The 25,424-nt window shown below is 43.6% G+C and overlaps 2 protein-coding genes across 2 annotated transcripts; one reads left to right on the top strand and one right to left on the bottom strand.

The window, feature by feature from the left end:
• Positions 1-216: 216 nt before the first annotated feature.
• asb16 (ankyrin repeat and SOCS box containing 16) lies at positions 217-8,025 on the bottom strand. The gene is made up of 8 exons (XM_085783393.1): positions 7,983-8,025; positions 7,778-7,877; positions 6,305-6,679; positions 5,270-5,537; positions 3,988-4,396; positions 2,580-2,663; positions 607-717; positions 217-472 (listed from the first exon to the last, which is right to left on the bottom strand). The coding sequence occupies exons 3-8, from the start codon at positions 6,669-6,671 to the stop codon at positions 287-289; spliced, it is 1,425 nt and encodes a 474-aa protein (XP_085639519.1). The 5' UTR covers positions 6,672-6,679; positions 7,778-7,877; positions 7,983-8,025; the 3' UTR covers positions 217-286.
• A 699-nt stretch (positions 8,026-8,724) lies between these two features.
• On the top strand, positions 8,725-24,682 carry hrob (homologous recombination factor with OB-fold). Its single transcript, XM_085783392.1, has 10 exons — positions 8,725-8,891; positions 9,070-9,120; positions 10,093-11,043; positions 12,610-12,693; positions 15,067-15,228; positions 19,379-19,487; positions 21,881-21,966; positions 22,268-22,390; positions 23,140-23,344; positions 24,550-24,682. The coding sequence occupies exons 1-10, from the start codon at positions 8,880-8,882 to the stop codon at positions 24,603-24,605; spliced, it is 1,839 nt and encodes a 612-aa protein (XP_085639518.1). The 5' UTR covers positions 8,725-8,879; the 3' UTR covers positions 24,606-24,682.
• Positions 24,683-25,424: the final 742 nt, after the last annotated feature.

Genomic DNA, 25,424 nt, shown 5'->3' with positions numbered 1-25,424 from the left:
ATTTCAGCAGAAATTCAAGTTTACACAGTAACCACCCATTCTGCATAAATAGAAGAAAACATAAATGATTAATAATCGACTACCACTGAGTAAAGTTGTGTTTATTTGCATGTTCTGTCCATGGAGAAATCTTATAATCTTATAATGAAACATAGTCTAAACAACAGAGAAACATCAGTGATGATAATAAAAGTGTTAAAGAGCTAAAATAATAAATAAAACAACAAACAGGTTTTTTTTTATTAGTAGGTTTCAGACAGTGTTCATGAAGCAGCTCCAGTCAGAGTCACTGCAGCCCGCCGTCGTTACTCAGCAGCAGATAATCCCTCACGGACACGGGAATGTCCAGTTGACCGACGGCTGCGTGACACCGCGCTCCGAGCTGCAGACGTACCGAGCATCGACACAGATGCTGCAGAGAGCGAGGCTGACCGCTGCTCCGACGCACCAGCTCCAAGAAAGACCGGTGCTCCTGCAGAGACACAGAGAGAGAGAGAGAGAGAGAGAGAGAGAGAGGAGGACAAACAGACAAACTGAAAACACTGGGTCATCAAACAAGAAGAGACTGAAACACAGCAGCAGCAGCAGCAGCAGCAGAGATCTCACCTCATACATCTCCTCAGACAGAGAGTCCATCCAATCACAGGGAGGGACAGATGTGTAGGAGTTCAACATCACCTCCACTGTGGCAGGAGAGAGGACGCACTGCTTCAACATCTGGAGAGACAGCACAACACATGAAGAGCATTATACAACACTGTGGATGCAGCTCTGGAAAAAAATAAGAGACCACTGCAAAGTTTTCATAACCCTCATGTTATGTTCCGGTCGAATGTGACAGTTTAAAGGGATAGTTCAACATTCTGGCGAATTGTTGTTGTAGAGGGAAATACAGAGACTGCTTGATGAAAAACTGTCCCTGAACGCAACGTGCATCAGCGGTTTTGCATGAATTTCCCTCTAAAACAACTCTGTCTGGTAACGTTCTGTTATTACCTCATAGCGTGGTGAATGTGCAGGTCACAACTTGTCCACCAGAGCGTTTTGGAGTTGTTGGATTGTGTATTTGATGAGTTTGATGAGGGAAACCAAGAAATCCCATGAGCCTCCGTAGCGTAGCTCTGAGCAGCTCACGGCTCTGCTCCGCTGTTCTAAAAATAGCTTGCACCGACAATTAAAGGTAACGAACCTACTGCTATGAATATAGGGATTATGGCAATGGGCCAATTTGCCAAAATGTTGAACTATCCCTTTAAAAGTTTTATCTCTGAAAAATGTAGTTAATGTGATCAGACTGACCTAAGATTCCATGACTTTCAACAGACAAAATGAATTATATTTATTTGCATACAACTTTGTGCTTTTTATTCCACTTTTGTACATTCTTGTTGTTTAGAACTGAATTAGAAATGAATGGGGGAACTACAATCAGTGTAAATAACTGAGCTCAAGTACATCCTCATTTGTCAGATGCCATTAGCTCAGAAGAATGAGGCATACACGCCATAAATAACCTGTAATGTTCACAAGAACTTAAGTTGATTAAGAAAACTAATGAAACAAATTATGACATTACAGTTTTATGATGAGTGCGGCCATTTTTGACCGGGAACACAAAAATGAAATGAACACGACATGAGGGTTAAATCAGCTTCTACGTGTTTGGCAGCCGTTTCCATTCGAGTGTCTATTGCATTTCAACAGAAGCTCATCTCATTCTACTTAATGAGGCACTGATGAGGCGATCACCTGAACCAAATCATATTTAATGAGGAAAAGTATAAAAACCACTGCTGTATATTTATTTATTTATTTCTGAACTCTTCCTAAGCTAAAAAGTGAAAATATACTTGTTTTCTTTGCATTTTATACCAGGTCTGAAAACAAAGCATCTTTTTATTTCAAATTTGGGATAAATGTTGTCAGAAGTTTATAGAATAAATAGAATAGAATATAAACTGGTCATTTTGAAGTAGTCTCTTAATTTTTTTTCCAGAGCTATATATAATTTGTATTCATAACTGTACAGCATGTCTGTCTCTCTTTTGTTTTAGATGTTTGTTTTATATCGTTTTATATTTGCATATTTTTATACTTTCTGTAACAACCAAATTTCCCATTTGTGGAATGAATAAACGGTCTTATGTTTTAATATCCAGCTTCTCTGTCGAACACAACATTAAAGGAGACAAGAGGACGGAGTTGTTCTTCATTATTAGTGCATGAAAAGATCAGTCAAGTTTACAGGCAGAGAGCGTATTCACACTTTTCCTGTTGATAAAAAAAACCCTATTTTCCATTTCCCACATTTCCTTTTTCCTCTCACACAGTCTGTTTCAGGCTCATCAGTCACTGTCAGTGTTTGTGTCAGGAGTTTGAAGTGTGACCTTGCTGTAAAGACTTTGCTGTTGTTTCATGTTGTAAAAATTGATTTTCCACACCACACCCAGACTGTCAGACCCTCCTCCTCTCCTCTCAGTTAAACTCCTGTCCAGCAGCTTCTGTTATAGATAACACTTTACATGCATCAGTCAACACGCTCTCCCACTGTGGTTGTTTTTGGGTTTTTTCTACTCAACCTTTGGCGAAGCTGCTTTGGCTCCGTGGTTCAGGAGTAATCGTGCTACGGCTTCAGGCTGCTGGTCTGGATAATCCTCCACCACCTTCAAGAACAAGTAAAACACATGTTCACATCACTGCTGCAGCTGAAAACACTCCACTTTACATCTCTTCTCCTCCAGCTGAGACCTGTCACCTGCAGCAGACTGAAGCTCCCTTTATGTGCTTTTATTTAGCACATCCAACAATATCCAACAATTAAAAAAAAATATATATATATGATGTGGTCCTCCCTGTGTAACTTGTCGAATGATTATTGAATTGTCTGGTGACTGTTCTATTTCTATTTGTATGTGGTTGCCGAAGTATCCTGCATATGGTTGCTGCTGTAGTAGCTCACTTCTCATGTTCTTGCTTCCTGATGTATGCCATGAGGTGGTCCTACTTCTATACAACGTTAATCCATTTGTACTGTGGGTTTGGTTGTCCTATCCAAGGTTATAGCAAATTAAATAAATATGTTTAACTTTAACTTCAAAACATGATTAAATGTATAAAATAAATAAATAAATAAATAGATGTTAAATCTAAAATTTAAAGTTAAAAAACAGTAACCTTGTATGGCAAGGCAAGCCCATTTTTACAAACAGTTTATCTCAAAGGGCTTCACATGGCATCATAACAACATCCTCTATCCTTAGACCCTCACATCGACTGAGGAAAAACTCCATAGAAAACCCTTTTAACAGGGAAAAAATTGGAGAAACCCCAGGGTGAGCAACAGAGGAGGGATCCCTCACCCAGGACAGACAGACGTGCAATAGATGTTGTTACAGACAGGGAAACAGTTTACAACAGAGAATGTGGGAAACATGGAAATGTTAACAACAGGAGGAAGCTTCTGGTAGGCAAGGGAGGCAGGGAGAGCAGGCCAGCTTAATGGGAGGACTGGATGGCAGACTGGTTCATGGGAGGGGAGGGCAGGCCGGTCTAACAGCAGGGGAAAAGTATGTAACTATCTAAGATAGCCATCCTAAATACTAAGAGGCGCCTCTATTTTTAACTAGATTTTTATGATGGCCAGTAGGCCTGATTTGTCTTGGTTTAGTTTAAATTATGGAATTCTTTGTATGTTGTCCTTTTCTACTTTTCTACTTACCACAGGGTTTTTATGTGTGATATATTTCCCTGATCATGTGACCCTCCGGGGCAGGTTAAAAAATGTGGCGTCCTGTATGTAGTCTGAAGAAGAGCAGTAGGGCTCTAAACGTTGCTGATATTGTTGGATGTCTAAAGGCCTAAATAAAAGCAGATAAAGGGAGCTTAAGTGTGCGGTCTCCTCTTTTCTCTTTCTTTATCTACATTTATTTTTGAGGCCAGCACCTTTTTAATTGGATGTGTGCGACCTTTCTACTTTCTGTCAGTCACCTGCAGCAGACAGTCCATCGGGGTGTATCCTGCACAGTTGGCGACGTCGGCCTTCGCTCCGCGCTGCAGGAGGACGTCGACGATCCCGGGGCAGCAGTTTGAACAGGCGTTGTGCAGCGGCGTGTGCTGCTTCCTGCCGGCTGTTCTGGGGTCAGCGCCCGCGTCCAGCAGCATCTCGACCACCCTGAGGTAGCGGCCGGTCTCGGACGGCCTCTCGGCCCCGGAGCAGGCGGCGTTCAGCGGGGTCTCGCCCTCCTGGTTGGTGGCCAACACGTCTGCACCGTAGCTCAGGAACAGCTCCACGTGCTGCTCCAGGCCGCGCCGCGCCGCCACGTGCAGCGGTGTGAGCCTCGACTCCCTCATCCTCACGCTGACCTCTGCCCCCCCCTCTAGCAGCAACTCTGCACACCTGCAATGAAGAGCATGGACATTTCTGATCATTAACTAGTAAAAAACACAGAATTTACACTGAGAACTGTTAGTTTAAAGGGATAGTTAGTAGATAGTAGACCCTCCTCCACCATAATCCCTATAGTCATAGTAGTTAGGTTTACAATTATCGGTGCATGTTGTTTTGAGATGGGCGGGGCAGAGACGTGAGCTGCTCAGTGAACACAGTGGAGGTGAACGGTACAGGTCCCCTGTTCCTCATCAAACTCATCAAACACACAATCCAACAACTCCACAACGCTCTGGTGGACAAGTTGTGACCTGCACATTCACCACACAATGAGATAATCATGTAACATTACGAGTTGTTTTAGAGGCAAATGCGTAGCCAGAACTATTCCAGACACGGCTGCTGGGCGAAGGTTTTTCTAAAGTGCAAGTAGTTCAGAGTATTTGCTTCATGTGTTGTAATGTTACATAATACACAAACACATGATTATCTCATAGCGTGGTGAATGTGCAGGAGTTGTTGGATTGTGTATTTGATGAGTTTGATGTGGGACTGAGCAGCTCACGTCTCTGCCCCGCCGATCTCAAAACAACATGCACCGATAATTAAAGGTGATGAACCTACTGCTATGGCTATAGAGATTATGGTAGCCTAATAGCAGAATTTGCAAAAATGTTGAACTATCCCTTTAAACATTCTTGTTTCTGCTTGTTTCTACTCTTGTTTCTGCTGTTCTGGGTAAAAGAAATGACTCTTAATAGGGCTGCAACTAACGATCAATGCATTCTTGGCAGGCCGTTACATTACATTACAGATGAGCTTCACAAAACATTAAGATGAAAGTTGACTTCCTCCTGATTCCAGCTGCTCTGCTCTACTCACTGGAATGACTGGGCGGAGCTGCAGAGGTGGAGAGGAGCGCTGCCGTCTGCAGCCAGCAGCTCAGGATCCGCTCCGTGACTCAGCAGCAGCCGGACGGCGGCGGCGTGGCCCCCGATGCAGGCGTCGTGGAGGGCCGTCCGGCCCCCGGGGTCGTCGTTCACCTCGGCTCCACGGAACAGCAGCTCCTCCACGCAGCCGCTGTGTCCTCTGCTGGCGGCCAGACGCAGAGCCGACGTCTGCTTCACCTTGGAGCTCAGCGTCCACATGCCTGACGGAGGAACCAGAGGGGCCGTCAACTGATGTAAAGGAGATACAGCAGGGAAATAAGTATTGAAGGTGTCAATAGACCTGCATGGTGAGCAGCATAGAGGCCATGGTGGTTTAGTACATTATGCATTGTTTTTTTTTTGTTTTTTTACAACTGTTTTACTGCAAGCTCTGTCAGTGATCCTTGGCTCTTGGACGACTCTTCTTAGTTTTCTTTTGACTCTGTCTTGTGAGGACCTGGTGGCCAGTTTATGGTGAAATAATGTTCTTTTTAGATCTAGATAATGTCATGAACGCATAAAACGCTGCACGTCTGTAACCGATGCATCAGGATGTTCTGCAACATCAGTTTCTGAAGGTCTTGAGAAGCTCTTTGCTTTTCCCCGTCATGAGAGGCTTCCTGTGTGACACCTTGGAGATGATGAGAAACCTTTTCATAGGCGTCAACTGGACTAAAGCACTGATGAGATGACTTTCTAAATACTGACTGACAGCTGCTTTCTTGGCTTTCCAAACCTTTATGCACCTCCTCCTTTTCTTCATGTGTTCAATACTTATTCTCTGTGTCATTTCACTTTATTACACATTAATTTATGGACATGAATGTTGGATTTCTTTTGGGTTGTTGCCGACATCAGGTGAACATTTCATGTCAATAGCTCTATTAGAAATGTACCGGTATTTTCTGAGAAAAATGTTGATGCATTCAATACTTATTTTCCCCGGTGTGTATGTAAGATTAAAAAAAAGCCATGTAGAAAGTCTGACCCATCTCTGGAGCCCAGACCATCTCCTCGTGCACCGTCTCCATCAGAGCGTTGACCATCCCCGGGTCCTTCAGCACCGCGTACACTCCTTTCATGTCTCCAAACATGAAGGTGTTGTGGACGGCCGTGTCTCTGCAGCGGACCTGAGGCGGCGGGGCCCGGACCTCCTGGAGCCTCCTCCTCTGCTGCTGCTGCTGCTGCTGCCTGGGGGGGGCCGGGGGGGGTCTGGGGGCCGGGGGCAGCGGGGCCCGGCTCATGGCTCTCCTGTGGGCCAGAGCCCGGCGAGCATCCTGCCAGTCCTGGTACTCCTGCTCCAGCCTCAGAGAGCGCAGCGAGGTGGACGAGAAGGCAAACGTGTCCTTTGACATGATGACGCCTATACAATCCACACAGGAAACAGTTTATTTCTGCTGAAGGATTCTCACAGGAACAATGAATAGGAAAGACATGGTTTTATGCAATTTCCCCTTTTGTGGGGAGCTGGAACTCCACACATTAAGGCGAGGCACTACAAGCAAAAACACAGTTTTTTCATGCACTGATCAATTTTGAGATTTTGGGCTATTTTTCTTCCTTAACATGTATTCTTTCAGAAAAGTCAAAAGAAATGGTGGAAAATCCACATTAAGGTTTTTATTTTACTTCATTTAGTCTCTTTCGTCAGTAGATTTCTCCTAAATTCACCAAAAGTTAACAGCTACTGTGACAAACTGAGCTGTGCCTGTTGTCTGACACTGGTATCATTGTAAAGCTCTCTCTCTCCTGAACAATGATGTAGGCTCCAAAAAGTGTCATCTCCTCCGTGTCCGCAACCAAGTACGATTTATCTATGGAATTTTACAGTACAAGTCTTTAAAGGCCGTTTTCTCAAAATGAGTTTTTCCTTAGACTCTGAGCTAGAAATCTCCACTTCAGCAGCACTTAGAGACACCAAACCTTCCAGTTTTATTCCTGTCTATATTCTGAAGATTTTTACAGAGGGGATTGTTGATATATCATTCACAGCCTGATTTATACAACATTTTATTCCTAAAAACATGGCAAAATTGGATTTATTTAGGGCTGGTGACAGTATTTTCTCATTTACAGAGTGATAAAAAGAGATATCCAAAATCCTCCTCTGTAAAAACCTCTGACTCTATGTCAATAAAATAAAACAAGCATTTTGAATGTGGCTTTATCTGTTGTTCGGATTTCTGTTCTGCAAATGTATGCAAATTAGCGCATACTTCATCAGATATTGCCTCATGTACATATCTAAACATAACACTCGACAAAACTTGTAATACAAAAAATATTTGTCTTAATGTAAGTGATGAACTTGGGAAGTTTCATGGTGATATCTGTTATTTAATTATTTTATTTTTTTTACCCTATTCACCTGTAGTGTCTCCCCTTAAACTCCTTGAAGCAACAGTTTCACACGCTCTGGACATGACTGTTGTTGGCAGAAATGGAGTCAACTGTTACTCACCCTTCACTGGAGCTGCAGTGAGTCACAGTCACAGGGGTCCAGGCAGAGGTTAGAGAAAAGCCTTCATCGCTTCAGTTTCCCTTTTAAAGTTCAACTCAAACTACAACATAAACAACTTGTAAATGAAATGCCCTTTTCTCTGTGAGCACAGTCACACGACAACAACTTCAGCGCTGGTTATTATTAGCTCAGAATGCAAACTGACACTTGACTTCTCCAGGACGACCACCAGATGACAGCATCGATCCAGCATTGCCCTTGGAAAAAAAGAGTCAAGTGCATCAAAGAATAAAGAAAAGTCAAGATAAACATCTCCCTAATGCACTCACAACTTCTAAAACATTGCAGTGTTTGGTTTGCAACTGTTATCATGCATGAATGTGAAAGTGAGAAAACAGCTACACCTGTCAAACCCTCAGTAGATCAACAACTTTCATATGATATTGAAGATATAATAAGAAAATGACACTGTCCTCTTTGGATTCTTTCTTTTCTTTTTAGTATTAGTGTGTATCTCTACATTATTACAAATGAGGTAAACATCAATGATCATTGAAGCTTTAATAAATTAAAAAAAACATTATGGGGTTTTAATTCAAAATAAACACATAGTAATTGTTCCTGTCTGTTGTTATGGAATTGTTATACTAATGTAATGGAACTTATTTATATTTAAAATATATTGAAAACAGAACTGTTCTATTGTTTAACATCAGTATTATCCTAATTATAGTCTATAAACTATGCGAGACCACAGGAAAAATACAAAAACTCAACCGTGAGTCTACTGCGCCTACCTTCAGGATGCGACGGCGGACATGCTGAGGAGTGAACCCTCTCGCTCCGCGCTGCGCTTCTACACTCTTTGTGTAAACATCTCTACGTCATCACGTCGCGTTTGAACGTGGCGGCGCGTCAACGAGCTGCAGGAGAGGGAGAGAGAGAAGGAAAAAACACTTTTTTCAAACATTTTTACGCCGTTTAAAGAAAAGAGACATGAAGTTATATTATATTTAAACGTTTGTTGAACTTGTTGAATGGCACTCGGCGTCTCTTGGACTCGGTTCAACCCGATCAGACTCGGTTTTCATCGATAAATCCAATGACTGCGATGGTGAGTGAACAACACACAACTAAAAACCAGCTTTAGCTTCAGCTAGCTGTGCTAACTGCTGCTAATAACGACGTTAGTTTTTAGTTTGTTTCACTTTGCTTCACCGTTTTAAGCTGAAACATCGTCTCCAGCTGGAGTTAAACTTCATCAGTGTGTTGTTGTCACCTGTGTGTTACAGACCTGTAAGCTGAGTGGCCTGTTCAGCATCGGAGAGGATTTTGATGATGAGGTGATTAACACACACACACACACACACACACACACACACACACACACACACACACACACACACACACACACCTGTTTTCAACTGTGTGTAATAAAGTGTAATGTAGCCTCACATCGCCTGGTTTCTATTTACTCCTAATTTTGTCTGGATTCAGATTCCTGTCTTCTAGCGGATCCGGAAATCACCAAATTCACCAAAGTAAAAGTGTTCACCAACATAAAACTCAAAATAAAAAATAGACATTAACTTGTAATACAATAGAAGCAAATGGCTCGGGGACTTTCTTGTAAATTATATTCCTTAAATCAAAAAAAGTTTCACCGCATTTTATTAGCTTGGTGCTTTTATTTTGATGGAAAGGCCTGTCTCTCTCGCCCTGGATCCAGTTGCTTACCAAAACAGTGAGTCAATGGCCCCAGACTAAGTGTAATGTAATGTAATGCTTAGGAGTGGGAATCTTTTACTATCTCACGATTCGATTCGATTCTGAGTTTTGGGGCTACGATTCGATTCAAAATCGATTTTCAATTCAAAACGATTTGATTCCTAATGATTTGTGCTTCAGTCTATCGGTGTGCAAAGGATCCTCATGATCTACTCCAGTCTGCTTTGCAAGACAGAATGACTGAAGTGTCTTTTTCACATTTATTGAGTTTTAAACATGTATCCATGCTTAGATGGAATTGAAACTGTTACATAAAAGCAATATCACATATTATATATAACAAAATTAAAAGTGCCTCTTTATTTAAAAAAAAATAGTGCAGTTAAACATGCTGCCTTTTAAATTCTAAGGAAATGGAGGCCAACAGCCAGCAGATTTGTTTATTTTTTAAATTTTTTAAAAGCGATTTTGGCGACATTTTATATCGATTCTGAATCGTATTGAATGAGAATTGCGATTCTTATGTGAATTGATTTTTTGGCACACCCCTAGTTATGTTCCTCCTTCCTACTCTGTGTGTTTCCCAGGACCTGCTCGGGACAGACTGGCCCCCCCGCCCGGCCGCTGTGCCGCCGGCGGTTGTGGCAGCAGCTGCCGTCTCATCGCCATCATCATCATCATCGTGCAAGCCGACGCTGCGCTCCTCCTCTTCCTCCTCCTCCTCCTCCTCCTCCTCTGGCCCCGGCCCCCAGCAGCAGCCTGCAGCCCGACCAGCTGCTCTGTGTGAAGGAGCAGCATCAAGACTAACTGTTGCTCAGCTCCGCTCTTCCTCCTCTTCCTCCTCCTCCTCCTCCTCCTCCTCCTCCAATCAGCCTCCTACTAACTCGGCGCCGCCTCAGCCTGATGCCACCACTGGGGGGTCGGTGAAGACCTGTGCACCTCAGGATGAGTTTGACGACTGGGACATCGACCTGGCCGACCTGGAGGAGTGTGAGGTTCAGGTGAGGCAGCAGCTTCATCCTCCTCCTCCTCCTCCTCCTCCTCCTCCTCCTCCTCCTGTTGCCTCCTCAGCCCGGACGCTTCGACCCCCGGCCTGCGGTGGCTCGTCCAATCACAGCCTCCCTCCTCCTCCTCCTCCTCCCCCCTCCTCCTCCCCTCAGCTGCGTTCTCCAGCAGCTCCTCGTCCCCCACAGAGCCCCGGTGTGTTTCCAGGCTTCACCGCCGCTGCCGCCTCTCCGGCCCCCAGCCCCGTTTCCAGGACGCTCATCCGGCCTCATCAGAGACAGTGGCCGAGCCCCGGCCCCTCCCCTCAGGGCCGAGGCCTCTTTGAGACGCTCTCCCCTTCCTCCCCCTCCCCCTCCTCCTCCTCCTCCTCTGCTCTGAGCCCCCACCCCCTCCACACGCCGCTCCTCACCAACCGCCTGGTCCAGCTGGTGTCGGCCGCCTCCAACAAGCTTCCTAAGAAACGGCCTCGCTCCGAGCAGCACCGGCCCCGGACCCGCCGCTTCCCCGGACCCGCCGGACTGCTCCCCCAGCAGGTCAGGGTCAACCTCACACCACACACACAAACACACACATCACTCCTCATCAGTAACACACAAGACTGTCAACTAGGGCTCAACTAACGATTATTTTCATTACCGATTAATCTGTTGATTATTCAAACGATTAATCGATTAGTTGTTTGGTCAATGAAATGTTGAAAAATATCAATCAGTGTTTCTCAAACCACCAGATGACGTCCTCAAATGTCTTGTTTTGTCCACAAACCAAAGAGAGACTCAGTTTATTGTCATAAAGGAACAAAGAAACCAGAAATATTCACATTTAAGGAGCTGGAATCAGAGAAAAAGAAAATCTACTCAAACCAATTATTCAATTATCAAAATAGCTGGCGATTAATTTGATAATCGATTATTGTGCGATGAATGGATTCATTCATCTTAAAGACATATTTCTAGTAACTCCGGAATAAGAATCTTTAGTTCCTCATTATTTATTTTATTTTCAAGGTAAATTCAGAGACTGCTTGCTGGAAAACTGCCCCCGACAGGAACTCGCATCAGCGGTTTTGCATGAATTTCCCTCTAAAACAACTCTGTCTGGTAACGTTGTGTTATTATCTCATAGCGTGGTGAATGTGCAGGTCACAACTTGTCCACCAGAGCGTTGTGGAGTTGTTGGATTGTGTATTTGATGAGTTTGATGAGGGAAACCAAGAAATCCCATGAGCCTCCGTAGCATAGCTCTGAGCAGCTCACCGCTCTGCTCCGCCGTTCTAAAAATAGCTTGCACCGGCAATTAAGGGGCCGTGTCCACCAGAAGCGTTTTTAGCGCTCTGGGCGTCTACTTTCCATTCAAACCCTACTGAGTTGGGCGCTCACAGCGCTCAGCGCCCTCGGCGGTAAAATGCCCTCGGCGCTTGCTTCTTTTTGTCGCGGCGCTCAGATCGCTTCGAGTTGATCTGTTCAACTTTTAGAACAGCGCCACGCTCGTCAGTGTCACTTTTCCCCGCACTGACCAATCAGAATCAAGAAGGGGCGGGACATACGTTACCACAGCAACACAACCGGAGACGTGGCTCGGTTTATATCATGACCCACACTTGTGTTGAAGGTAGGCCGACCTCAGGGTCCATGTCAAAAGCTGCCGCTAATGCTGTTGTGTATTTCTGACACTCGTTGTAGTGTTTACATTAAACAAGGCCGGAACACGGAAGGGTCAGAGGACTCGTTTTGTAACCTAGCAACAGCGGCATTCTGACGAGGGAGAGAGAGAGCGCTAAAGGTAATGAACCTACTGCTATGACTATAGGGATTATCTTTAAGCACTGCACTGGTGCCACCCAACTCTCTCTCTCTCCCTGTGTGTGTGTGTGTGTGTGTGTGTGTGTCAGCTGTTGTTGTCTAGATGTCTCAGCTCAGCACTAATGAAATGAAGGTCAAAGAAATCTCTCTGTTATGAGTTTGTTTTTCCACCGAGTGATAATTAGATTCCTCTCTCCCTCCCTCTCTCTCTCTCTCTCTCTCTCTCTCTCTCTCTCTCTCTCTCTCTCTCTCTCTCTCTCTCTCCCTCTCTCTCTCCCTCCCTCTTTTCTCTCTCAGGTGCAGGATCAGAGTCTGGACGACATCGTGGTTTCTGTTCCTCACACTCCAGCTCACGGAGCCGTGGCCCGGTTACCCACTCAGGTAATACAACCACCAGGACCTGCACAAAAACACACACACACACCGAGGCTTGTTGTTTCCCTGGAGACGACAACAACAACAACAACAACAACCACCGTTTTTCATCAGCCAGTCAATCTGTTGTTTCTTTTCTTGGTTTGTTTTAGAGAAAACATCAGACTTTAACGGGACGTGAACATGTTCCAGAGTGTTTCTGTCTGATCAGCAGCTCCATCCACAAACTGAGAAGAAATATTAAGTTTAGTTTAGTTTAAACTTAAAAATGACTTGAGTGATTCATTGTTTTATTTTGTTTTTTAAATCATTGCAGACTTATTTTCTGTTTAATCAACACAAGGTTACATTTCCACATTGAGATAAATGCAGTGTTGCCTTCAGGTCCTCCTGGGAAATTTAAGCTTAGATGTTTTTCTTTTTGTTTGGTTGTTTGTTTTTCTCTTCTCTGAAACAAAAGAAACATTTATTGTCAAGGTTTTTTTTTAAATATAAAATGGGAACATGCGTAATAGGCACAATCTGACCCATCCTCTGCTCTGCAGCGCTGGATGGGATAAGAGAGCAGATAATGAAACTGGGTGGATTTGCGTTCACATAACTGATGTTTTTGTTCATTTTTTATTTTTATCTTTATTATTATCATTTCTGAAGTATGTATTGCACTCAAATTAAGTAGAACAGTATTTAACCTATGTCTCGGTTGCTCCCTTTGCACTTGTAGCGTATATTCTATAGTTTTAGACATTGTAGGATATATTTTATCATATATTTCCTCTTTGTATCCTATTTCTTGCGCTTTTCCCTTTGGAGCATCCTGGCAGAAGAATTTCCTTCGGGATGAATAAAGATCGATCTATCTATCTATCTATCTATCTATCTATCTATCTATCTATCTATCTATCTATCTATCTATCTATCTATCTATCTATCGTTCTATCTATCGTTCTATCTATCGTTCTATCTATCGTTCTATCTATCGTTCTATCGTTCTATAGTTCTATCTATCGTTCTATCGTTCTATCTATCTATCTATCTATCTATCGTTCTATCGTTCTATCGTTCTATCTATCGTTCTATCTATCTATTTTTGGGAGAAAGAGGCAGTGAATGACCGCTGGTGGGATAATTAGCGTCTCAGTGATTACAACACGCTGCGATCTTCCTGACGTGACCTGAAGGCAGCATTAGAGTTCAGATCATCCACACACTCTTTTCTCTTCATGAGCCTCCTGTTGTTGTTGTTGTTGTTGTTGTTGTCGTTCCTTCACGCACACACACACACACACACAGACACACTCTGAAGTGGTCGCGCAGCGTGAAATGAATTCTCTCCACAACGCGATTGCATCAGCATCACAACGACCCTCTGAGGGATGTGACAGGAATGTGTGAAGCAGAAGTCACGTCAGCTGGTTTTTCAGCGTATCCGTGGGGTCTTGAAAAGTATTAAAAGGTGATAAATCAATTTTGGGAAAATTAAGACCTTTAAAAAGTATTAAGAAAGTCTTTTCACGACTTTATAAAGTCTTACATTTTGAAGGCATTTTTTCTGAATTAGCTGTCCAAGAGTTTGAGTCCTAAAAAACATTGTGAAAGTGTGTGAATTTATTCATTTAATTAAAAAAACAAAGATGAACCGGTTCATAAAAAAGAAAAGACGATTGTTGTTTTTGTTTTTTGAGAGTAGAGCAATGCTTTTTTTAGTTTTTTTTATCAACTTTACCTTTGATTTATTATCCCAGCCTATTTTGAATTCTGTTGTATCATAGTCGTCTATATAGTCTTTATCACAAACTAAAACTGTTACGTTAAAGGGATAGTTCACCCAAAATTCAAATTTCACTCATTATCTACTCACCCTCATGTCGACTAAGGGCTGGGAGAAGTTTCAGCGGACGAACCAGGAAGAGGAGCTTCCGCTACAAACAAGCTTGAAATATAAACTTATTTAATTTTTTTCGGGACAATTTCGCATTTCGGGGCTTCAATACAAGACGGACATTACATACGAGCAGCATGGAGGTATTTGGATGTTTTTTGGAGTGTCTTTTTGTTACGAAGACAGTTGGTATCCATTGGCAACCGTCATATGGACATGCACTGCTACGCCGAGACCCCCTGTAACTCAGAGAAGCCACGGAGGAATCTGAAACTTCTCCCAGCCCTTAGTCCACATGAGGGTGAGTAGATAATGAGTGAAATTTGAATTTTGGGTGAACTATCCCTTTAAAGTGTCATTGATGTAAATGGTTACAGCTTGAAGTGGCAGTGAGGTATTGAAAAAAATTGAGAAGGTCTTGAAAAAGTCTTAAAAAGGTGTTAGAATTGACTTCAAGATTTCTGTATTTACCCTGTTTTTGGACTGTGATCTCACAGACGTCCAGCTCTCAGAGCGAGGACGACGACTTCAGCGGCGGCGGCTGCAACGGCGGTGGCGGTGGCAGTGCCTGGGCGGCCATGAAGGCGGAGATGGGCCTGGACGAGAGGAACCCGTCCTGCTTCCTGCACTCGTACAGCGTCGTCATGGTGCTGAGAAAGGTGATTGCACACTTACGTTAAAAAAAAAAAAGCTCTGCACTGCAAAAACTCAAAATCTTTCCAAGAATATTTGTCTTATTTCTTGTCAAAATGTCCCATTTCTAGTCAAAACTAAACTCTTTCCACTTACATTAGACTCATCACCTAAAAATTTACTTGTTTTTAGATCATTTTCACTTGTTTCAAACTAATTATCGCTTGAAATAAGTAGAAAAATCTGCCAGTGAAAGCAAGTTTTTTTTGTGCTTGTAATAAGGAAGAAAAACTTGCTCCACTATCAGATTTTTCAACTTATTTCAAGTGAAAATCTGCTTGAAAAAAGTAAAAAGTGTCTAAAAACAAACTACTTTTTATGTGATGAGTCTTATTTTAGGTAGAATCAGATTTGTTTTGACTAGAAATGACATTTTGACTAGAAATAAGACAAATATTCTTGGTAAGATTTTGTGTTTTTGCAGTGTTCTATTTAGGTCAGGCAGTTTAGTGTGTGTGTGTGTGTGTGTCGCTGCAGGAGGTCTGTTACGGCATAATCAGGACAAATGACGGCGCCGTACTGGAGGTGTTTTGTAATTATAAACAGTACGATCGCTCATCAATCACTCTAATTGAGACTCTGCTGTGACTCCACTGTGTGTGTCTGTGTGTGTGTGTGTGTGTGTAATAACTCATCAGTGTGTTGTTGGCTGAGTGGCAGTCGGCCTGGTGTCGGTCTGGTGTCGTTGGCTCGGCGCGGTCAGATTAGACCGTTTACATGAGCTGCAGCTTCCAAGAATCTCTGTTTGCATGAATAAACACATTAACACACACACACACACACACACACACACACACACACACACACACACACACACACACACACAGCCTCGTGCATCTGGTGGCTGAACAACAACATGTTAGACGTGAAGCTCCAGAGAACCAGTGTGATCTCATCATTAAACACTGCTGCTGCTGCTCCGCTGTTTGTTTTGGTATCAGTGCATCAGCGACACAGTGTCGGTCTCAGATTTACACCGAGGGAGGAAAACCAGAAGCAAGAGACGAGATTTAAAGAGGAACTCTGAACTATTAGACAGCTTTGTAGTAATCAAGGATGCAAACAAGTTGCTTTTCGGTAAAATTCTGTCTTTTTTTGGTCCTGACCCCTTAGATGCCCCGTAACCTGCAATCTTTTGTTTATGACAGATAAGACTACACAGATATACACATGGTAACATGGTAGATGATAAACAACGTTATCCACCGCTCCATGGATTGATTTCTCACCGGCTTCTTCGTTGGAAACAAATGCACATGGAGGAGAGGAGGGTTAGAGACACAGAGGAGGAGACACCAGACCTGGAGAGTTCCCCTTTAAGGCGGCACAGAGTTTAGATTTTTATGTGGCGACCAAAGACGGAGAAGTATTGTTTTTAAGGTGTGTCTCATCCGTGTGGACTCGGTGTCTCAGTAACGTCAGAGCTTTTTCAAAGTTGGCCCCAATGTTTCCAGGATGAACTGGTCAAAGTCAAGGTCACAGATAGTGACCTTGATGCAATATGAAGACTTCTCAATAAGACCTTGAAGGAATTTCTTTAAGGACATTGTGACCTTAGAAAACACTTGTCACTATGACAACATTTTAATAGTAGTAGTAAACTTGATTATTGATTATAAAAGAAAGAAAAAAACCAACACAAAAAAGATTTTAAACAGACGAAACTAATTAACTTATACATTACAAAACAAATCACAAATCAATAAGATAGTATCATATAAAGAAATATGATCATATTACACTCATACAACTACTATATCTATACAGAGGCAGACGACCTACGATGACAAACTCTTTTAACACTTAATTGCTAAATTTGAACATCGACATAGTTTTGATGAGTCATAATTATAATTGGATGAGTCACATTGACAGTTACAGATGTCAGTAACTCACAGATATCCGTCATGACGTCACGATCCCTCTGATTCAGTTTTCACTTGTCGCTGTCGAGTCAATAAAACCACAAACGTCATTCTGACTTTGTGTGACATTCCCACGTTGGATGAACTGGAAGAAGAGGGGGAAAAAAGGAGGATTTCCACTTGTTAGCCACCGACAGCAGACGAATCATTTGAACAGTGTTACCAGAGGAAACGGCGGCTGCTGTTATTGATAAGATAATTAGAAAATGCCATGAAGGAGAACGAGCCGACAGCTTCTCTTCTCGCCGCTCTGACTTTGAATCGGCCTGTTAGCAAATGACATGAAAAAATAAAGACGTTCGTTTCAACTACAGGAGGAATTGAATCAGTAATAATAACATATCCAGAATAATTATTAAAGGGATAGTTCATCATTTTGGCAAATTGGCCCATTGCCATAATCCCTATAGTCATAGCAGTAGGTTTGTTACCTTTAATTGTCGGTGCAAGCTATTTTTAGAACGGCGGAGCAGAGCCGTGAGCTGCTCAGAGCTACGCCAAAGATATTCAATAAATGGAAAGATACTCCATGAGAGGCTGGCTCCAATGACAGAAACTGTATACACTTCCTGTCTCTATAAATGGGCGTGGCCAACCGTCACCCCACCTCGTCTGTGATCGTGTGTGTGGATTTATACAATTTGTAGGTAGATGAAAGTGAGATATTTATATTTTCTTATGATAACATTAAATATTTACACTACTAACAGTCATATTTAGCATGACAAAAATAATTTTAATCATTTTCACGGGAGTTTGACGTTGCCTAGGAGATCTGTGCCAAATCTGGCGAGAGTGTGTCGTAGAGACAGAGACAGGTCGTGAACAAAGTGGATTTTCTCCTGATGTGTCCGTCTGAAAATTGCCATTTTCGTGTCAAACTGTTCAGAAGAGATGTGGCTTGTGAAAAATGAGTCCAAAATTTACTTCAGTGACTGTGGGGAGAAAGACCCGACCATAATCGGTGTTCACATTCAATTTTCCCATTGGAGTCAATACACTCCAGGCTGCCTCTGGTCTCCCTAAAGGGGCGTGGCCGTGCAGAAGCCCACGTGACATCATACAGGAAGCTAACTCGTCATGAAAGGTCTTGGTTTATAAACCGTCTTTGGCTACGCTACGGAGGCTCATGGGATTTCTTGGTTTCCCTCATCAAACTCATCAAATACACAATCCAACAACTCCACAACGCTCTGGTGGACAAGTTGTGACCTGCACATTCACCACGCTATGAGATAATAACACAACGTTACCAGACAGAGTTGTTGTAGAGGTAAATTCATGCAAAACTGCTGATGCGCGTTGCGTTTAGAGACAGTTTTTCATCAACAGTCTCTGTATTTCCCTCTAAAACAACTCTGTCTGGTAACGTTCTGTTATTATCTCATAGCGTGGTGAATGTGCAGGTCACAACTTGTCCACTAGAGCGTTGTGGAGTTGTTGGATTGTGTATTTGATGAGTTTGATGAGGGAAACCAAGAAATCCCATGAGCCTCCGTAGCGTAGCTCTGAGCAGCTCACGGCTCTACTCCGCCGTTCTAAAAATAGCTTGCACCGACAATTAAAGGTAACGAACCTACTGCTATGACTATAGGGATTATGGCAATGGGCCAATTTGCCAAAAATGTTGAACCATCCCTTTAAATGTTAGAGCAGCTGGAAACAAACTCACCAGACGTTTCCAAAACAATACACTTCTTTAAATAGTCAATTAAATAATTATTCAATCACATGTGAAGAATGAAGGTCATTAAATAAGTGTTGGCTCTGAAACGTATAATCAGACCGGACAAACTGTTATTGTGCGACTCCGACTTTATTACAGTGTTTGAAGCTGCAGCTCATGATTATTCCATCATCGCTTAATTTCATGATTATTTCTCTCCGAAACAATAAAAACGCTGGTTTCCTTTTTTTGTTTTTTTTGTCTGGAAATTATCAGAAAGAAGATAAATATTTGTTCAAATGCAGATGAGAGTTCCCTCGGGGCCGCGATCATTGAAATTGTTTGTTTTTATCTGAACAAACATTTCCAGAGGCGCCAAATATATATTTATATATTTATTTATTTGAATAACACAAAGAACGGACCGGCTGCCAATCACCTCCCAAACAATTACAGGTTAACAAAGGAAGCTCATGTGTGTGTCTGTGTGTGTCTGTTTGTGTGTGTGTTGTCTCATAATTGCAGGCTGCACTGAAACAGCTGGCGAGGAACAAAGTGCCCAACATGGCCGTGCTTCTGAAGAGCATCATCCACACACACACCGACGCCAAGGCTGTGTTCAAGGACCCCACAGGTACTGGACAACACACACACACAATACACACATAATACACACATAATACACACACCTGTACAACACAATTACATCATAGAGACACATTGGAGTCGGACAAAAAGAAGAACAACAACGAAAACACATGACTTCACTCTGTTGTGGAGAGAAGTGAAACATAAATAAATGAATGAACGTGGTGAAGCGATGGTGAATAGAATAAAAGCAGCGAGTGAAAAGGAAGAGGAGGAGAAAGAGGAGGAGGAGAGAGGATAAAGAGGAAGAGGAGGAGGAGAGAGGAGGAAGAGGAGAAAAAAGAGGAGGAGGAGGAGAAGGAGGAGGGAGGATAAAGAGGAAGAGGAGGAGGGAGGATAAAGAGGAGGAGGGAGGAAGAAGAGGAGGAGGGAGGATAAAGAGGAAGAGCAGAAGAAGGAGGGAGGATAAAGAGGATAAAGAGGAAGAGGAGAAGAAGGAGGGAGGATAAAGAGGAGGAGGAGGGAGGAAGAAGAGGAGGAGGGAGGATAAAGAGGAAGAGGAGGGAGGATAAAGAGGAGGAGGAGGAGGGAGCATAAAGAGGAAGAGGAGGAGGAGGGAGGATAAAGAGGAGGAGAAGGAGGAGGAGGAGGGACGATAAAGAGGAAGAGGAGGAGGAGGGAGGATAAAGAGGAAGAGGAGGAGGAGGAGGGAGGAAGAAGAGGAGGATGAGGGAGGATAAAGAGGAAGAGGAGAAGAAGGAGGGAGGATAAAGAGGAAGAGGAGGAGGGAGGATAAAGAGGAAGAGGAGGAGGAGGGAGGATAAAGAGGAAGAGGAGGAGGGAGGATAAAGAGGAAGAGGAGGAGGGAGGATAAAGAGGAAGAGGAGGAGGAGGGAGGATAAAGAGGAGGAGGAAGAGGAGGAGGAGGGAGGATAAAGAGGAGGAGAAGGAGGAGGGAGGATAAAGAGGAAGAGGAGGAGGAGGGAGGATAAAGAGGAGGAGGAGGAGGAGGGAGGATAAAGAGGAAGAGGAGGAGGTGAAGAAGCTGTGAGCTGTTTGTTTCACATTTGACATCTCAGCTCGTGGAGAAACTCGCCTGATTGACTCCGCGTGGTGTGAGAGCAGAGTTCAGCTGCTGTAACACGCCTGATTACACACACACACACACACACACACACACACACACACACTTAAACACACTTAAACATATATACATGTACACTTAGAGCACATCCAGTCTAGTTCACACGTATCCGTCCTGCCACACCTCCCTTCTCTCTCTCTCTCTGCTCCGGCTCGAGGTTTGTTTGCTTTTTAACCCTTTCTATATCTGATCTGATCTGATGTGACCAAGCCGCTGGTTGCCATGGTCCCCAGAGAGCGCGGGAGGTGTTGCCACTGCACTCACTGATGATAGTTGTTGTACTCAACACCAGGCTTCTCCTTTGTTAGTGATGGACCGGTTGACTGGTGTTAGTGTGTGACTCCTCAGCCTCTTCCTCCTTCTCCTCCTTATTATGTTATTATTTTAAAGGGATAGTTCAACATTTTGGCAAATTGTTCCCATTGCCATAATCCCTATAGTCATAGCAGTAGGTTCGTTACCTTTAATTGTCAGTGCAAGATATTTTTAGAACGGTGGAGCAGAGCCGTGAGCTGCTCAGAGCTACGCTACGGAGGCTCATGGGATTTCTTGGTTTCCCTCATCAAACTCATCAAATACACAATCCAACAACTCCACAACGCTCTGGTGGACAAGTTGTGACCTGCACATTCACCACGCTATGAGATAATAACAGAACGTTACCAGACAGAGTTGTTTTAGAGGTAAATGCAGAGACTGCTTGATGGAAAACTGTCCACGACGGGAACACGCATCAGCAGTTTTGCATGAATTTACCTCTAAAACAACTCTGTCTGGTAACGTTGTGTTATTATCTCATAGCGTGGTGAATGTGCAGGTCACAACTTGTCCACCAGAGCGTTTTGGAGTTGTTGGATTGTGTATTTGATGAGTTTGATGAGGGAAACCAAGAAGGTTGAAAGCTGAGGGAGACGGACATGTTAACCACTCATTCATTCATTCATTCATTCAGAGTCGCCGCCTCTGTCTCTGGTTTACCTGATAAATCTAAGTTCTCCTCGGTGGCGCTCGGTGCTGGTTTATGCGCCGTTGACTGTATTTCTCAGGGTGTTTTATCACAGAAAGCAGCAGCAGCCTCCTGCCTCCTGTGAGAGGAAGTGGACGGTGAGAGACAAACCCAAACGGAGGAGTTGTAGGGAATAAAACAAAATGAGCCTAAAGCTGCAGAGCTGAGTGAGGTTTATCTGTAGGAGTCTCTCTCTCTCTCTGACGTGTTTTTCATTGTTGAACTGTATAAACATTGATGAGACTTGTTTGTGTGTTTGTGTGTCTGTGTGTCGTTGTTGTGACTGAAGGGGAGATCCAGGGAACGGTGCACCGGCAGCTCCTGGAGGACCGGGCGGAGGAGCTGAAGGTCGGAGCCGTGCTACTGCTCAAACAGGTAAAAAAAAAAAACTCCTGAAGACGACAACACACCTGGGTTTACAATAGAATACAATAGAAAACTTTATTGTCCAGCTAAGGCAGGACATTTGTCTCATTTGTCGGACTCTAGAGGCAACGTGAAACAGTTTCCATCATCACACAATCATTTTTTTTACTGCTCTTGTTGTTTTTCCCAGATGGTTTCTAATAACGCTGGGTTTTATAATTGCTGTTTTGATCGTCACGTGATTGCATAGTTGTCTGTTCATTTATTCGTCTTTTTCATCTTCTCTCTCCCTCTCCCTCTCTCTCTACAGGTGGGCGTGTTCTCCCCCTCCCATCGTAACCACTACCTGAACGTGACGCCCAACAACCTGCTGAGGATCTACGCCCCCGATGGAGTCGCTCTGTCCTCCACTCAGCTCCCCCCGCTGCTCCTGGTGAGTCCCACTGCTCTCAGCTGAAAAAACAAGACACACTGCCCCCTCCCCAATATAATATTAAAGGGATACTTCACCAATTTTCTACTCACCGTCATGCCAAGGAAGGGTTCAGAGAACTTTCAGAGTCATCAAAACGCTTTAGGAGCTCCAGGGGGGGTCCGGCTGGCAACGGGTTTTCATATAATGGCGGCGGATAGAGTTCACTTTTGAATCGTCCAAAACACACACTATGAAACATCCAGATACCTCCATACTGCTCGTCTGTACTGACCCAAGTGTCCTGAAGCCGCCACATGGAAAAGTTGTTCAGAAAACATTAATTTGGTCTCTGTTTTTCTCTGCGAGATGTTTGTTTGTCGTTGTAAACCATTGGATGTTTGATGTAAACACGGAAGAACATCTCGCACCAAATCTCCTGGTGTACTGCTACAACAAGGATAAAAACAGAGATCACCTTAAGTTTTTCAGAAAACTTTTCCATGTGGCGGCTTCAGGACACTTGGGTCAGTACAGACGAGCAGTATGGAGGTATCTGGATGTTTCATAGTGTGTGTTTTGGTCCATTCAAAAGTGAACTCGTTCTCCAAAAGTTCTCCAAACCCTTCCTTGGCATGACGGTGAGTAGATGATTGGTGAATTATCGATTTTGGGTGAAGTATCCCTTTAAATCTGACATCCCAAAAAAAAATAAAATAAATAAAGCTCTTGTCATCTTATCAAACTCTTTTTCCTTTTCCGTCCTCCAGGAGCCGTCGTCGTGTTCCTCACCGGCTCAGCCTCGGTCTCGGTCTCGGTCCCACCCGTCCCCCCCGGAGCCGATATCTCAGATGCATCTGGCGTTTGACGAGGAGGAGGAGGACGGAGAAGCTGAAGCTGCAACAGGAAGTGGCGTCGGCTTCTCCAGCAGAGGCCCCCGGGAGCCCACAGCACAGGACGCAGGCTGGGATGCAGGTGAAGCTCCTCATATATATAAATAAATAAATATATAAATAAATCTAGAGAGTAGGAGATTAATTCTAGTCACACTCTGAGCTTCCCGAGTCGGCCTCTGTGTTTTTTTTTTCCTTATTCCTCTGAATTAAACAGAAGCTGTGGTGAAATGTGGAGGGCTCTGACTCTCGGGTGCCGAATCCAGTCGAGCAAAACACTCCATTGTTCACCGGTAAACAATGGAGGAGAGAGAGAGAAAGAGAGAGAAAGAAAAAACAATTTAATCAGAATTTACAGCACATGTCTGACATCCTAAAAAAAACACTGAAACAAATAATTGATTGTGAAAACGGTTGACTCATTTTTCAGCATTTCTGCACCTTCACACCATCGACTTCTTCATTTCTCGTTGATTCTGTTGCATTTCACGGCGATTTTACAGACGTGACTCAGTGTCTTTATTTTATACACAAGACAATATTAAATCCTCGAGGTGCAAACTCTCTCCCTCTTCTTCTCTTTTAAAGGGATAGTTCAACATTTTGGCAAATTGGCCCATTGCCATAATCCCTATAGTCATAGCAGTAGGTTCGTTACCTTTAATTGTCGGTGCAAGCTATTTTTAGAACGGCGGAGCAGAGCCGCGAGCTGCTCAGAGCTACACTACGGAGGCTAAGCTAATTTCTTGGTTTCCCTCATCAAACTCATCAAATACACAATCCAGCAACTCCAATACGATCTGGTGGACAAGCTGTGACCTGCACATTCACCACGCTATGAGATAATAACACAACGTTACCAGACAGAGTTGTTTTAGAGGGAAATACAGAGACTGCTTGATGAAAAACTGTCCCTGAAGGCAACGCGCATCAGCGGTTTTGCATGAATTTCCCTCTAAAACAACTCTGTCTGGTAACGTTCTGTTATTATCTCATAGCGTGGTGAATGTGCAGGTCACAACTTGTCCACCAGAGCGTTTTGGAGTTGTTGGATTGTGTATTTGATGAGTTTGATGAGATTAGCCTCCGTAGCGTAGCTCTGAGCAGCTCGCGGCTCTGCTCCGCCGTTCTAAAAATAGCTTGCACCGACAATTAAAGGTAACGAACCTACTGCTATGACTATAGGGGATTATGGCAATGGGCCAATTTGCCAAAAATGTTGAACTATCCCTTTTTAAAATAAGTATTTCTGGATCCTGCTCTTATTTTGTAATGTCTGTTGTGCAGATGACGACTTGGATGAACTCCTGGGAGAGATACCTGAGGACACCTACAGCCTGTGAAGAGACTCTACATCATCAGCAGCAGCAGCAGACGACACATGAACAGTTTAACACGCTATTGTTTTTTTTCTGGAGTTAATTCATCGTCATCGTCGTTGCTGCTTCTCTCTCTCTCTCTCTCTCTCTCTCTCTCTCTCTCTCTCTCTCTCTCTCTCTCTCTCTCTCTCTCTCTCCCTCTCTCCCTCTCTCTCTTGGCTGATGATGGATGTGGAAGGAGCCGTCACTCAGAGCACAAACACATGCTCATTATTTAATTACAAAGCTCCAGAAATCAGCAGCGTTTGATTTCATATCCTCATAAAGATAATGAGTCTGAGATTGTGTCTCTGTGTGTGTGTCTTTATGTCTGTGTGTGTGTGTGTGTGTCTGTGTGTCTGTGTGTGTGTGTGTGTGTCTGTGTGTCTGTGTGTGTGTGTGTGTGCCTCGACGACCTTGAAAAAGAGGACTAATCCACCCTGCATTGATTTGCTAATTATGCAAAATGAAAGCGAGGTGAGGCTTCATTTCTTTCTCCCTCGCTCATCGTCCTCGTCCTCTCCTCTTTCTTTCTTTCTTTCTTTTCTGTTCTCTCTTCACCGCCGTGTCTGTTTATCTGAGTGTCAGAGTGGAGTGGATAAACTGTGACCCGGCTTGTTACTCTGCATTTTCGAGGTGTAATGGAGGTTTTTCGGGGGCAGAGAGGGAAGATTGCAGAAGAGCCCCGAGAGGTTTGGTTTGCTTGACCAAGGAAAAAAAAAGAAGAAAAAGAGGAGAAGTATTTACCCAGTGCTGCTTGAGTCGGGGTGGAGCTGCTCCGTGACTAACAGGCTCTGGTGGAGG

This window comes from Trachurus japonicus, chromosome 8 (genome assembly GCF_045865225.1).
Source record: "Trachurus japonicus isolate A0001 chromosome 8, Traja_1.0".
NCBI classification, from domain to species: Eukaryota; Metazoa; Chordata; class Actinopteri; order Carangiformes; family Carangidae; genus Trachurus; species Trachurus japonicus.
Note: the sequence above shows the minus strand (reverse complement) of the source record. Positions and strands in the feature narration are given on the sequence as shown.